Source organism: Prionailurus bengalensis, chromosome B3 (genome assembly GCF_016509475.1).
Source record: "Prionailurus bengalensis isolate Pbe53 chromosome B3, Fcat_Pben_1.1_paternal_pri, whole genome shotgun sequence".
Classification (NCBI taxonomy): Eukaryota; Metazoa; Chordata; class Mammalia; order Carnivora; family Felidae; genus Prionailurus; species Prionailurus bengalensis.
In genome coordinates this window covers 31,003,302-31,017,159 of record NC_057355.1, presented here as the reverse complement: position 1 = coordinate 31,017,159, position 13,858 = coordinate 31,003,302, and the positions used below count along the sequence as shown (strand labels likewise).

Here is a 13,858-nt window from a genome sequence, read left to right as displayed (position 1 = left end):
GGCCAGTGAGCAGGGCTGGCATAAAGTGGTGGCAGGGAGGGCTTACTGTTCTCAAAAAGGGGAGGAGGTAAATAAGAATTATACATGTGTTCAAGTCCAGTCCCCCAGCCAAGACATTCCTCTTGAGGTTACTGGAAGTGAAAGAGAATTGGAAAGGGAACAGCTTTCTCCTGATGTAATTTTTTTTTAAATTTTTTTTTTAACGTTTATTTATTTTTGAGACAGAGAGAGACAGAGCATGAACAGGGGAGGGGCAGAGAGAGAGGGAGACACAGAATTGGAAGCAGGCTCCAGGCTCTGAGCCATCAGCCCAGAGCCCGACGCGGGGCTTGAACTCACGGACCGCGAGATCGTGACCTGAGCTGAAGTCGGACGCCCAACTGACTGAGCCACCCAGGAGCCCCTCTCCTGATGTAATTTGATGTGACGTAAGGCCTAGGCCCTTCAACATCTTGAGGACCAGAGCTTCTCACTGCCCACTGGGAGACACCCTGTAGAAGAGGGATTCTTCAGCAGGAGGGAGACTCTGACTTGAGAGAGTGACAAAGTCATGTATTAACAGTTGTCACATGAGCCAGGATGCAGAAACTGCAGTCATAGGAGACCCTAAAGCTCAGAGGAGCCACACTTCCTCTCCTCCACTCCCACAAGGTCCCTAGGGCTCAGCTCTGGGTGAGAGGAAGCATGTCAGAGAGGTTAAGGTCCTGCGTTCTGGAGCTGGATGGCTTGGGTCCAAATCCAGACTCAGCTACCCGCTGGTCTGTGGCCATGAGAGTTATTTCACCTCCATATGCTTCAGTTTCCCCCTTTGTAAAATGTGGCTAATAATAGTAACTACCTCCAAGGTGGTTATAGTTAAGTGAGATCATCCATGTAAGGTAAATCATCAAAAATCTTGTTTCATTAGTGCTTAACTTCTTGTTTTAAGATCACCTTTCCCTTAACTGACTGACATATCATGAGTAAGTTGACTTTGGGGTGCCTGGGTGACTTAGTCGATTAAGTGCTGGACTTCAGCTCAGGTCATGATCTAGCGGTTCATGAGTTCGAGCCCTGCGTCGGGCTCTGTGCTGTCAGCTAGGAACCTCCAGCTTGCTTCGGATTCTGTGTCTTCCTCTCTCTCTACCCCTCCCCCACTCGCACTCTGTCTCTCTCTCTCTCTCTGTCTCTCTCTGTCTCTCTCTCAAAAATAAACATTAAAAATAAATAAACAAATAAATAAATGAATAAATCGACTTCTAATTAGGTGAGCCCAAGATGATCTCTTTCTTGCAGACCAAAGTGCATGCCCGTGATTTTAATCCAGGTCTTCCTGAGTCCAAAGTTCCTAATCTTTAGCCCACCAGACATTGCCTGCTCTGTATTTTAAGGGATCTCATTTTGCTCCTGATTTTCAGCCGGTGAGCTGAATGGGTGACTTGGTTCACCTCTACATTGCCCCCTCCCCATGCTAGGAAGAGTCCCAGCCCTGGATGGTGGTGGGGGCTGGTGGGGAGGAGGATATCCTCTGGAAACTTCCCTGGGGACTGACAGTGGGGCCCATTCTCAGATGCTAAGACCAAGATCTGTCCTAACGTTCATCCAGCTTTCATCCTGGGTCAGGACTGAGGATTGCTGGGCCAGGCAAAGCACCCCTAATTTCTTTGCTGCCTCTTTTTAAGTGTTGACTGCACTCTTTTATATCCTCTCCTCCACAGCAAAAACTTTCAGAGCAGAGTGTGGTTCAGCCTTCTGCTATTAAAGAGAGGAGAGGGAGTGAGGCCTAGCACAAGAGGACGTGCCTCAAGTCACACTTTTAAGTCATCAGCAGGGCTAGGCCCCTGCTTCTCTTTCTTTTTGCCCACTCTTGCCTGCAGCCAGTCAGCCTCCCACCCTCTCAGTTGTTGGGAGATGATCTGGAGCGTTTGTGGTGGTGCTGGCTCTGTGCCAAGCACTGGACTAGGCACAAGGCTTGTGCTTCTCAAAGTGTGACCAGCAGCACCTTGGGCCCACTCCAGATGTGGAAGGGATGGGCTATCTTGCTACCATAATTTTTAATGGCTGTGTTTCATCATAAGGAGAGCCAATACTATTTTAAAAATGTTTTATTTATTTTTGAGAGCAAGAGAGAGGGCGTGTGCACAAGTCGGGGAGGGGCAGAGAGAGAGGGGCCTAGAGGATCCAGAACAGGCTCTGAGCTTACAGCAGAGAGCCCAATGGGGGGCTGGAACTCATGAGCCATGAGATCATGACCTGAGCCCAAGTTGGAGCTCAACCAACTGAGCCACCCAGGCACCCTGAGGATATCCAATAACTTAACCAGTCCCCTTGGGACACATTTTCAATTTTTCGCTATTATTCTGTATTATAAATACTGTGATGAAGATCCCCATAGCTATTTTTTTGCAAAGACCCATAATTTACTTATGCTAAATTTTTGAAAATGACATTTCTAGGTCAGAAGGTATATAATGTATGTTCCTAAGGTTCTTGATACATATTGTAAAGTTGTCTGAGAGGGTGTATCAATTTGCCCTCCTGCCCACTGTGTATATACATTTTTTTTCATCCATTAGGCTTTTTTGTAACAAGTCTAGCTCCCTGCCTTTCCTTCAAGTTTCTTTTTCTACCCCTCTTTCTACCCCTACCTGGGGAGGGAAAGAAAGGAGGGGCTGAGTTTTAAGGTCTTTTTTTTTTTTTTTTGGCCTTCCTCTAAGCTTTAGGTTTTAACCCATGCAAGGCGCTTCTTTAAGCACTTTGTAGGAATTAAACCATTTAATTCTCTCCATAATTTTTAAAAACGTTTTAAAAAGTTTATTTATCTTAAGAAAGACAGTGGGGGAGCTGAGCGGGGAAGGGGCAGAGAGAGAAAGAGAAAGAGAGAGAGAGAGAGAGAGAGAGAGACTCTCAAACAGGTTCTGCAGTGTCAGCACCGAGACTGACTCAGAGCTTGAACTCATGAAACTGTAAGATCATGACCCGAGCCAAAATCAAGAGTCAGATGCTTAACTGACTGAGCCATGCAGGTGCTCCATTAACTTTCTTTTTTTTTTTAAGTAGGCTCCACAGCAATGTGGGGCTCTAACTCACGACCCTGACATCGACCCTGACATCGAGTTGCCTGTTCTACAGACTGAGCCAGCCAGGCGCCCCCCTCCATAATGTTTAATGTATTATTATTAACCATTCCCATTTTTCACTTTTTAAAAATTGTGGGGGCGCCTGGCTGGCTCATTTGGAAGAGCATGTGACTCTTGATCTCAGGGTTGTGAGTTTGAGCTCCATGCTGGGTGTAGAGATTACTTACATAAATAAATAAAACTTAAAAAATATTGTGGTAAACTGTAACATAAAATTTGCCATTTTTTCTCTGCCTTCATCATGGAGCCTGCTTTGGATCCTCTGTCCACCCCTCTTTCTACCCCTCCTCTGCTCATGTTCTCTCAAAAATAAAAAATAAAATAAAAAATAAAAAAATATTTGCCATTTTAAACATTTTTAAGTGTATAACTCCATGGTATTAATTACATTTACCATGTTGTATTCACCATCCCCACTATTTCCAAAATTTTTTCATTACCCCAAACAGAAACTCTACCTGTTCAGCAATAATTCCCCATTCTTTTCACCTATCCCATATTACTACTTATTTGCAATACAGAAAATGGAGGCACAGGAAGGCTAAGTAAAATAACCAATGTTACATGGCTAGTTAAGCATAGAAGCCACCATTCAGACTAGGCAGTCTGGCTCCAGAACTTGCTTTCTAAATCTGGCATAGGTTTTTTGTTGTTGTTGTTGTTGTTTTTTGGGTTTTTTTTAAGCCCAAATTTTGTGGTTACAGGTTCTTTCTTTCATGTCTTCCCTGCAAAGAATGAAAGACTTTTCTAAAGAATCTTGTATTTTACTCCTGAATTCCTAAACCCAATGTCCTCCAAGAGAACTTTGAAGTTGTATCCATTTGGGCTACAGGTGCGGGATCTAACTACTCCAAAGGGCACATCTGTTTCATTGTCCTGTGCAGTCTGGTAGGAGCCAGTGGTGGCTTTTAGAGCACCAAACTCTCCATGAAATCCCCAATCCTGGGAGCCCTAAGGACATTTCTCAAATGGGCTGAGATTGTGCCCAGCCACCAGAGCTCAGTGCTGAGGAGTAGGATTTCTCTTTCTTTTTTTTTTTTAAAGAGAGCGAGAGGGGCGCCTGGGTGGCACAGTCGGTTAAGCGTCCGCCAGGTCACGATCTTGCGGTCCGTGAGTTCGAGCCCCGCGTTGGGCTCTGGGCTGATGGCTCAGAGCCTGGAGCCTGCTTCCAATTCTGTGTCTCCCTCTCTCTCTGCCCCTCCCCCGTTCATGCTCTGTCTCTGTCCCAAAAATAAATAAACGTTGAAAAAAAAAAAAAAAAAAAAAGAGAGAGCGAGAGGGGCGCCTGGGTGGCTCAGTTGGTTAAGTGTCTGACTTCAGCTCAGGTCATGATTCTTGAGTTTGAGCCCCACATCGGGCTCTGTGCTGACAGCTCAGAGCCTGGAGCCTGCTTCAGATTCTGTCTCCCTCTCTCTCTGCCCCTCCCCTGCTCATGCTCTGTCGCTCAAAAATAAATAAATGTTTAAAAAAGAATTAAAAAGAAAAAAGAGGGGCGCCTGAGTGGCTTAGTGGTCGAGCGTCCGACTTCGGCTCAAGTCATGATCTCACAGTTCGTGGGTTCGAGTCCCATATCAGGCTCTGTGCTGACTGCTTGCTCAGAGCCTGGAGACTGCTTCGGATTCTGTGTCTCCTCTCTCTGCCCCTCCCCTTCTCACACTTTGTCTCACTCTGTTTCTCAAAAATAAATAAACGTAAAAAAAAAATTAGAAGAAAAGAGAGGCAGAAAGACAGAGGGAGAAATAGAATCTCATGCAGGTTTCACACTCAGCATGGAGCCCGATGCATGACCCAAGCTGAAATCAAGAGTCAATTGCTCAACTGACTGAGCCACCTGGGTGCCCCCCTCCTTCCATTTCTAAAGGAATGGCACCAAAAAGAACATGGCCTTTAGAGTCAACTCTGGAATTGAACCCCAGCCTTTACAATTCTTTCTGAAGCTGAAAAGGCAGGGATAACATGACCTACCTTGCAGGGTTGTTGGGAGGAACAAATGGTAGCCACTGAGGTAGGGCCTCAGTGAGTGTTAAGCTGAGCGCTTGCTCCTTGCTCAAACCTTTATACAGCACCTTGCTGGGGACCAATCACATTGCCTGGTGCTGCTCTTTCTCTGCTGGCTTGGAAACTCAAATTCAGGGATTCTCTCTAAACCCCTACCTGTCCCAAGGGCTGGCTGTGCCAACATTGACAGTCTTTTAAAGGGAGCATGATGCCAGCTCTGCCACTTACTGACTATGCAGTCTTGGGCAGTTTGACCCATCTCTGCCTCAGTTTCCTCATCTGCAAAGTAGAGGATAATTGGATTCCCCGCTTCATAGCACTGTTGGGAGTATTACACAGATTAAAACATGTAATGCACTTACAGCTGTGCCTGACACATACTAGAGGCATTTGCTAGTGTCAACCTGCCCTTTGTTTCTCTACCAAATGCTGCCTTTCACCTGGGGAAATGGAGAAGGCATACATAAAAGCCAATCCATTGGTCTTGGCAGTCTATTTATTCTCCTCGTGCAAGTCTTGGGTAAAAAGAGGTAGTCTCCCTACTCTCCAATTCCCTACCACGAAGACCATGTTTCCAGGAAACCTCCTGGGCCTCTTCTAACCGCTAGATGGCCAAGCTACAGGGTGATTATTTCCTTAGGCAAGCTAACAGCAAACACTTCAGCCCTCTAATATGGTATTTCCTGGGGCTGGAATATCAACAGGAAGTCCTGTGGGGAAGATCTCTGCCAAAACACTCATTCCCAGGAAGGGATTGGTAAACTGACAAATTTGCCCAGCTCTGTACAACATCCTGCAACCTCCACATGCGCCCCTGTGGCAGGCCTCACCACAGGCAGGTCGCTGCTGACCCAGTTCTTTTCTACTGGGTTCTTGAGCCAAGGAGCCCAGATGTGAACCTACGTGAGAAAAACAGACAAAAATTTGCTCTTACAAAAGTTGGGCCATTTATTGGCATTAGGAAAGCATCCCTTTAGGCACGGGTGGGTCCCTGAATACTAAGCTCACCCATTTTATGAAAACTTGAGACCAGACTCTCCATCGTCTGTACATAGCTTAATCACAAAACAAGAGCAAGTACTCGAATTAAACAGGTTTAACCAAACTGTCCTGCTACAAGATAATAAAGGGAAAGATAGGGGGAGGGGAGGGGCTCAAAGTTCCTTCGCACTACAAGGTTTCAGGTACATAATCTAACAATTCCGCAGTGCCGCAAAAAACCGCTTCCCATTGTGTCTTAAATCAGTAATGTAATTATCAATAGTCCAAGGACCAAAAAAAGTTTATGGAAAACGGCCGTACCCTTTGGCTCTGTGCGTGACCTGCTGCTGAGGGACAAAGTTCTTAAGAACCAACGACTTGGCCGATACACTCTTGGGGCAAGCGCCCTCACAGAATCTCAAGCATCAGGTCTCAGCTTTCCCATCCTCGAAAGGCAGGGACGATCGGCTAGGCCTCCAGATCGAAGTCATCGCGCTCCTCATTGTACTCCAGCACGTGCCGCTTGATCTTGGACGAGTCTACCCAGGTGACAAAGTCCTCCATGCTGCGTGTGACAAGGAAGGCGGGGTCAGTGACCACGTCGGGGCCCACGCGCACGTGGCCCTGTTCCACGAAGGCCACGGCGGCCTGGAGGTGCTGCGCCATGCGCAGCTTCAAGAGCACGGTGGGCAGTCGGCGGCGGCAGAAGGACGAGGCCGTGACGAAGTCGCAGAGCTCGAGCGAGCCGCGTGTGGGCACCAGGCCGAGAGCATACAACTTGTCCAGCAGCGCGGCCGAGGCGCGCACGCGAAACGGGTCGCGCTCGGGTAGGTCGCGCAGGCGCCGCGCCAACTCACGCACAGCTCGGCTCAGCTGGTTGTAGCGCGTGTAGTCCTCCCGCCGCTGCAGCCGATAACGCCGCAACACGCGCAGCTCGTGTAGGTTGTGGTCAGTGACCTCCCAGTTCAGGAAGTCCACCTGCTTCAGCAGCTTCTGCTCGTGGAACTTAAGCTTCCGCACCATGATGGCGGCTCCCGGTGCCGCAAAACCCAAAGCTAAAAGCAGAGACAGTGGCCGCGCGGCTTCCGCTTGGGATCCCGAAGTGCAGGCCGCCCTGGGGGCCCTGGGCCAATGAAAGAAAGGCTCAAGGCCACGCCCTTGATTTCCATTGGTCAGGGTGTAGCCACGCCCCATTCATCTATCTCGCGTTTCTTCTTTTCTCGTTGGCTGAAGCCGAGTGGGAGAAGTACTGAAGAAAGGCCGGAGGTGGGGCAGCGTGCCGGGGGCGACACAGCGAGGTGTTTTTGGTTTTGTTTTTTGTTTTAAATTTCCACGAGGTCTTAAGTTACCAGAAATATATCCCCTAGTGCGGTAATCATTTCTTCTCATTCAGGCCGATGCCCTTAGGGACTCTCGGGAGTGTCTGCCCATAGAAGCTGAGGAAGCCAGTCCTGGGGAAGACGGGTGACTGCTGCGCCTGTTTGATGGGGTTTACTGTGCTAATTCATCGTCGGGTTCCTCCCACCTGGTGGGAAGTTTTCCGGATCCGGCGGACGGGAGACCGGCTGGGTAATTGCGGTCGCTCGCTACCGCCAGGTAGCCCCCAGGAGGGCGGGTGGATCCTCCCTGTCAAGTGGGGCTGAATGCAGGCGAACCTATAAAATACTGCTTTCCGGGCCGCTTCTTTATACGCACTGATCGGGATCTATACGGGAGCCTCTTTGAAATATGTATTGCTAGTAGGGATGTCGGGTGGTTCAAAAAACCCAGCAAGTCTGAGAAATTCGGATATTAAGTACAAAACCAACTCCTTAGTTGAGCTCAAACGAATAAGCCTGATAGGGTGGACTTCCGTCACCCTCTGTACTGGTCACCCAGTACTGAGTTTAATAAATTTAACGCTGTTATGGCTAGTTATATCTGTAAGGTACAGTTGAGTGTAGCGCTGCAGGACTAACCTCTTTATTTGCCCAGGCCTTTGACGCCACCTAGCTTCTTCGTTGATTATTTTATTTTTGTATAGTTTTCATTGTCCTTTTAATACTTGACATGTGGAAAATAATATATGTAACACGTGTAAGTTACAAACTATAATGAATACTTATGAACCCAATAGCCGGTTTAAGAAAACATCATCAGGATTATTTCATCTACCTATTCCAGCCACTCCTCCAGCCAGAAGTAATGGTATTTATTCTGAATTCTGTGTTTATTTTTGCTTTTTGTTTAAAAAGAAAAAGTAGTTTTATCATTATACATGCATCTCTGAGAACCTTCTTACTCAGAGTGTAGCCAGTGGACTAGCAAAGAGCTTGTTGGACATGCAGTCTCATTCCTGACCTACAGAATCGAAATCTGCATTTAACAAGATCCCCAGGTAATGTGTATACACACTGATTTTGCAGATGTGATTAAATTAATGATTTTGAGATGGTGAGAATATACTCAATTATCTGGATGGGTCCCATGTTATCATAAGGGTCCTTATAAGTGAAAGAGGAAGACTGAAGAGGCAGAGATGGGATGATGAAAGCAGAAGTCTGAGTGATGTGATAGCGGGTTTGAAAGATGAAAGGGAGCCAAGATCAGGGGACTGTGGGCAGCCTCTAGAAGCTGGAAAAGGCAAGGAAACGAATTTTTCCTTAGAGCCTCATGAAGGAACATGGCGCTGCTGACACTTGAGATCCAGTGAGATCCAGTTTGGATTTCTGTAAAGCCATAAGTTTGTGTTGCTTTAAGCCACTAAGTTTGTTGTAAATTGTTACAACTGCAATAGAAAACAAATACAGATTGTTTTTTTTTTCTAATTGATTTGAAGATGTTCTTTATGTGTTATGGATATTAATCCTTAGCCAGTTATATATGGAACAAATATCTTCTCCCAGTTTGTAGTGTGTCCCCACCCTTCATATTCCCCCAAGCCTCATTCACTTCCATCCTCAATTCTTGCTCAGCATGTCTGCAGTAGGACTCTTGGTTAACTTCCTTCTCCCAGACAATAAACAAAATAAAAAATAAACTATATGTTTTAGCAAGTGATAAGCGCTATGAAACAAAATTGAGCAGGCTGTAGGAGAGCTTGGGGTGAGGAAGAGCTGTAATTTTAAATAGGGCATGTCAGGATAGGTCTTACTGAGAAGGTGATATTTTATAGGGATTTAGCCATGTGGATATCTAGTGGAAGAGTATGTCAGAAAGAGGAAACAGTGCAAATGCCTTGAGACAGGCATGTGCCTGACATGTCGGAAGAGGAGTAACAAAGCCATCCTGGCTGGAGCAGAATGGGCTAGGGAGGGGAGGAAAGGGGGTTCAGATAACAGGTTCATAGGCCTTTGCCTAAGTAAGGACTTTGCTTTTTATGTTTGTGAGATGAGGACACTGAATGGTTTTGAGCAGAGGATTGACATCTAACACATTTTAAATGGATCACTCTGACTGCCATGTTGATAATAGACTGTCAGGAGGCAGAGGTGGAAACAGACATTGGTTGGACACTGTTGCAGTGGTCTGGGTGAGAAAGATGGTGGTTGGGACCAGGAGAGCAGCAGTGAGATGTTGATGTGAGAGGAGACCGAGGATGTGGAGAGTCAAGGATGGCTCCAATTTTGGCCCGAGAAAGTGGAAGAAACTACTCATTACTTGAGATGGGGAAGGCTGCCAAGAAGAACAGGTTTGGGGGGCAATATCCAATATTGCTTGGGACATGTTGGGTTGGAGGTGTCTGTTAGACATCCCAGGGATGTCAAGGAGAAAGACATTTGAGTCTGGAATTCTAGAGAAAGGCCTAGGTTGGAGATTAAAAAATTGAGGTGTTATTGGCAGATAGATGGTGTATCAAGCCAGGGCAAGGTCATCAAAGAAATGAAGATGATAGAAAAGACAAGAGGAGCGCTTTCTGTAGTCACTCTAGTTTTAAGAATTATTGGAGGGGCGCCTGGGTGGCTCAGGCAGTTGAGCATCTGACTCTTGATTTCGGCTCAGGTCTTGGAGTTTGTGAGTTTGAGCCCCACGTTGGGCCCTGTGCTGACAGTGTGGAGCCTGCTTAGGATTCTGTCTCTCCCTCTCTGTCTGCCCCTCCTCTGCTCTCTAAATAAAAATAAGTAAATAAGAGAATTGTTGGAGAGAGGATAAACCGGTGAGGTAGAAGGAAAACATGGAGAGTATGGTCTCCATAATGCAAGTGAAGAAAGTGTATCCAGAGGGAAGGAGTGATCAACCTGGTCCAATGCTACTGAAAGGTTGAGTTAGAGGGGAACCGAGAATAACTATTAGGTCATTGATGACTTTGACCTTGACAAGAATAGTTTCAGTGGAGTGTGAGGGTGAAAGACTGCCTAGAGGGGTTTAAGAGGAGAAAGGGAGGAGAGAAATTATAGGCAGTTAGTACAGATAGCTATTTTGAGGAACTTTGCTCAGGCACGCAAAGAGAAATGGGGCAGTAGCTGGTGGGGGAAGTAGAATTGAGAATCTATTTTTTGAAGATGTGGGTTGACTCTTTCCTCAATACTCACAGCTTGTTGGAGGCCATGCCAGTCTATTCTACCTCCATGAACTCCCAGATTTACTTCTCCCTAGCCCAGCACCCTTGCACTGTCAGGCTCTTGTCATCTCTTGTCTGCTTTGCCACTGTGTGGTCCAGTGTACTCCTGCTGCCACCAGCTCAACCTGGAAGCCACTGGCTGCAGCTCTCTCTTATTGACTCTTTTCCTAAAAGGGGAACGTTGGGTGCTTGGAGGGGGAATGGATGCTGTTTGCCGAGCTTGAATCAGGGCCCCGGCAGGAAAGAGAGAACACACTCCAATTAGAATAATGTGAGAACTGAATAAAGGGACTTTGTCGTAAGGGAGTAGGCAGGGTGTAGGGAAACCACAAAGTGCAGTTTCCTGAGACTAGTAACTAGGGGTCTGCATTACCCTAGGCTTGAAGGTCACTGGAAGGAAGGGAATGGGAGATACCTATACTGGATGGAAATCTCTGTGAGCATCAAGAGAGTTTCCCTCAAGAACCTGGAAATAAGGGTGGTCCCTGAGAGTTAGAAAAACCCACCCAAAACAGGTGTGGGAGTAAATCCAAGATGGTTGGTCTGTGAATGTGTGACTGAGGTGTTTGGGAACCAACTAAAGACTAGGATCCTAGGTGGATGAGCAGACATCCCACTGATTGTATTAAGGGAGCTAATAAAGGTAAAATGTTTACAACGGTGTCTGGCACTAATGAAGTAGTTGCTGTTTTTAGGCCCAGCTTGAAGAGAGGTTATCTGAACCCAAGAGAGATCACAGAGAAGCAGTATCCCAAAAGCAGCTGGGGGAAACATACTTCAGCTCTGGTTGTAGGAGAGACAGGATAACCTGAATCCTTAAGCTCAAGGCTGGCCCTATTGTGGGGGGACAATATCTCAATGTTTCTTGGCTGAAAAACTTGTTACACCATCCCCTCTTCAAGGGGTTTCTAGATTCACTGAGCTAACCTTCTGATAACTGGGCTTTGTGAGGAGTGGCCCAAATTGCCTTGATCTATTGATGCAAAAATTCAGGTCTACCTGACAGTTGTATTTCTGTGCTGGTAACTATACTTACTGAGGTGAGCGTTTGGTTATGTATATAATTGTCAAATCACTTTGTTGTACATCTGAAACTAATATATTGTATGTCAACCAAACTTTAATTACAAATAAAAATTAAAAAAAAAATTAATACCTGCCCTTCTGGGGTTTGTACATAAGCCTTTATTCAGGTCATATGCCAGCCCTGCATAGGGAATTGGATCTACTCACTGCACCAATGAAATTGGGTTTTGGAGCCAGAGGCCTGCAAATCTCACCCCTCAAAATAGCCGAAGGTGCCACATTTAACAGCTCCAACTTATGCCGATTAATCTGCAACAAGTAGGAAGACAGAATGGAAGGTCTAGCTAGAAGGGGTAGGCAAGTTTCCAGGGCACAGCCAGGAAGAGGGGTAGGGGCTGAAGCCTTTGTCTCATCTTAGGTCCTCCTCCTCCAGGAAGCCTTCCTTGATCCTTGCTCCACCCAGGCTGGGGTAGGTGCCCTCCTATGCACATTGCAGGGTACTTGTCCCACTGGGTAGGGGAGTTATCTGTTTACTTGTCCCAACATATCTGAGCTTCTGGAATGTAAGGACAATGTCTTATTTGACTTTGGACATATCTGAGCTTCTGGAATGTAAGGACAATGTCTTATTTGACTTTGTATCCAGGAGGCCTGATACAGAACTGATTACTCAGTTAATGTTTTCTTGGATGCATGATTTAATAAATGAGACAGACACAGAATAGACGAATTAAGGACAAGAGGGTGGACTGTAAACCCTAGAGGGGGGACACAACCTACTGCCTCCTTGTGTTGTAATCCCCAGTGCCCAGGACAGTGCCTGTTAGTGCCCAAAGTGTTCTGGAGGGGCTAACCAAGGGTCAAATCCCCCTTGCCTCTTCCTGGAAGCCTCCGCGGACCACCCCTCTCTCCTTGCTGCTGATGGCCTATAGGAAAAAATCCAGTCTGCGTAAAGCATCACGGAACTGGGTCTTGCCTAAACTTGTTCCCTGTTGCTACATATGTAGGGTCTTGTCTTTCCCTTTGAAGGAAGTCTCCCACGTCAGCCCTGTCTGGCTAAGGTAGTAGGACAGTAGCGGCCAGTACCCCAGGCCTCTAAGGCTTCTTCCCAGAGGACGCCGCTGACTCCGGGGCCCACTCTGGGTCCCCCTCCGGAGAACAATCCCTAGGCTGCGCCAAGGCCCAGTGTCGCCCAGCCTCGCCGGAGTGGGGGTGGGGGAGGCAGCGGAGTGGGAGGAGGCGTCGGCGGCGGGTCTCCCTCCTAGCCCTCTTCCTTAACCCCCAACCCCGGGTGTCGGCTCTGGCGCCCTCCTCGCAAGCCCGCACTTCGCAAACTTTCGGAGTTTTCCTCCAGTTGCGTCACGGAAAAGGCAAGAGGGTGACCGAGCCCAGAAGGCGAGGCGGCGGCGGCGGTGGCGGTGGCGGCGCGGAGCGGAGCTCGAGCCCTTCGGGCGCTAGGTGTTTCCCAGCGAGGGCGGGCGGGCGGGCGGGGGTCTTGGGGGATCGCGGCCCCCTAGAGCGCTGGTCGCTGTCACCCTCCCACAGCCGGATCTGGGAGCGGGCGAGTGCGGGCGAGCGCCAGAGGGAAAGAAGCGAGGAGTAGGCGGGGGCCCCGGCGCCCGAGCCCCAGGCCGCGGGAGGGCGGAGCCGGGCCGTCCCTGCCCAGCCAGGACGCACGGAAGTGCTGTGGAGTTTGCCCAATTCCCCAGCCTGCTTTTCCTCCTTCCCTCCCTCTCCCCACCCCTCACCCCCACCCCCCCCTCGGCTATTCCCTCCTTTCTCCGGACGCCACCTCCCGGAATCCCTTTTTCTGTTGTTTTGGAGCTAGCTCCTCGCTGGCGGCGCAGAGGGACTGCGAGTGTTGGACGCGGAGGCGGGCTGGGGGCTCAGCCCGCCGCCCACCGGCCGGAGCCCGCGGGGCAGAGCGGAGGACGGACGGCGAGCCGGCCGGGCGCACCATCTGCTCGCCGCAGCGCACTCCCCAAACTCCTGTTGAGTGTGTGCGTGCACGCCAGGGTTGGGGGTCTGTACGACCTGCGCGCCGGGACCGGGTACCGCGGGGATTACCTTTGGACGAGGTCCGTGGACTCAGATCAGGGTCAGCTTCAGGCTCAGAAACTGCTGAGGAAATAGGCAAACAAAAGAGGCCACTCAGCTAGTGGCCAGAAGTCGCCAGAGCGCCTCGTCGCGCCCC

At 48.5% G+C, this 13,858-nt stretch overlaps 2 protein-coding genes across 3 annotated transcripts in view; both read right to left on the bottom strand.

Annotated features, from left to right (window-relative positions):
- The window catches only part of SNUPN (snurportin 1), a 36,543-nt gene extending 22,700 nt beyond the window's left edge, over positions 1-13,843 (bottom strand). Inside the window, exon 1 of one of the 2 annotated variants that reach the window (XM_043554956.1) lies at positions 13,732-13,843. The gene's annotated coding sequence lies outside the window, so the exon portion shown is untranslated. The remainder of the gene's footprint in view (positions 1-13,731) is intronic. The other variant, XM_043554958.1, reaches the window with a different exon arrangement.
- On the bottom strand, positions 6,041-7,226 carry IMP3 (IMP U3 small nucleolar ribonucleoprotein 3). Its single transcript, XM_043554963.1, has one exon. The coding sequence runs from the start codon at positions 7,119-7,121 to the stop codon at positions 6,567-6,569; it is 555 nt and encodes a 184-aa protein (XP_043410898.1). The 5' UTR covers positions 7,122-7,226; the 3' UTR covers positions 6,041-6,566.
- Positions 13,844-13,858: the final 15 nt, after the last annotated feature.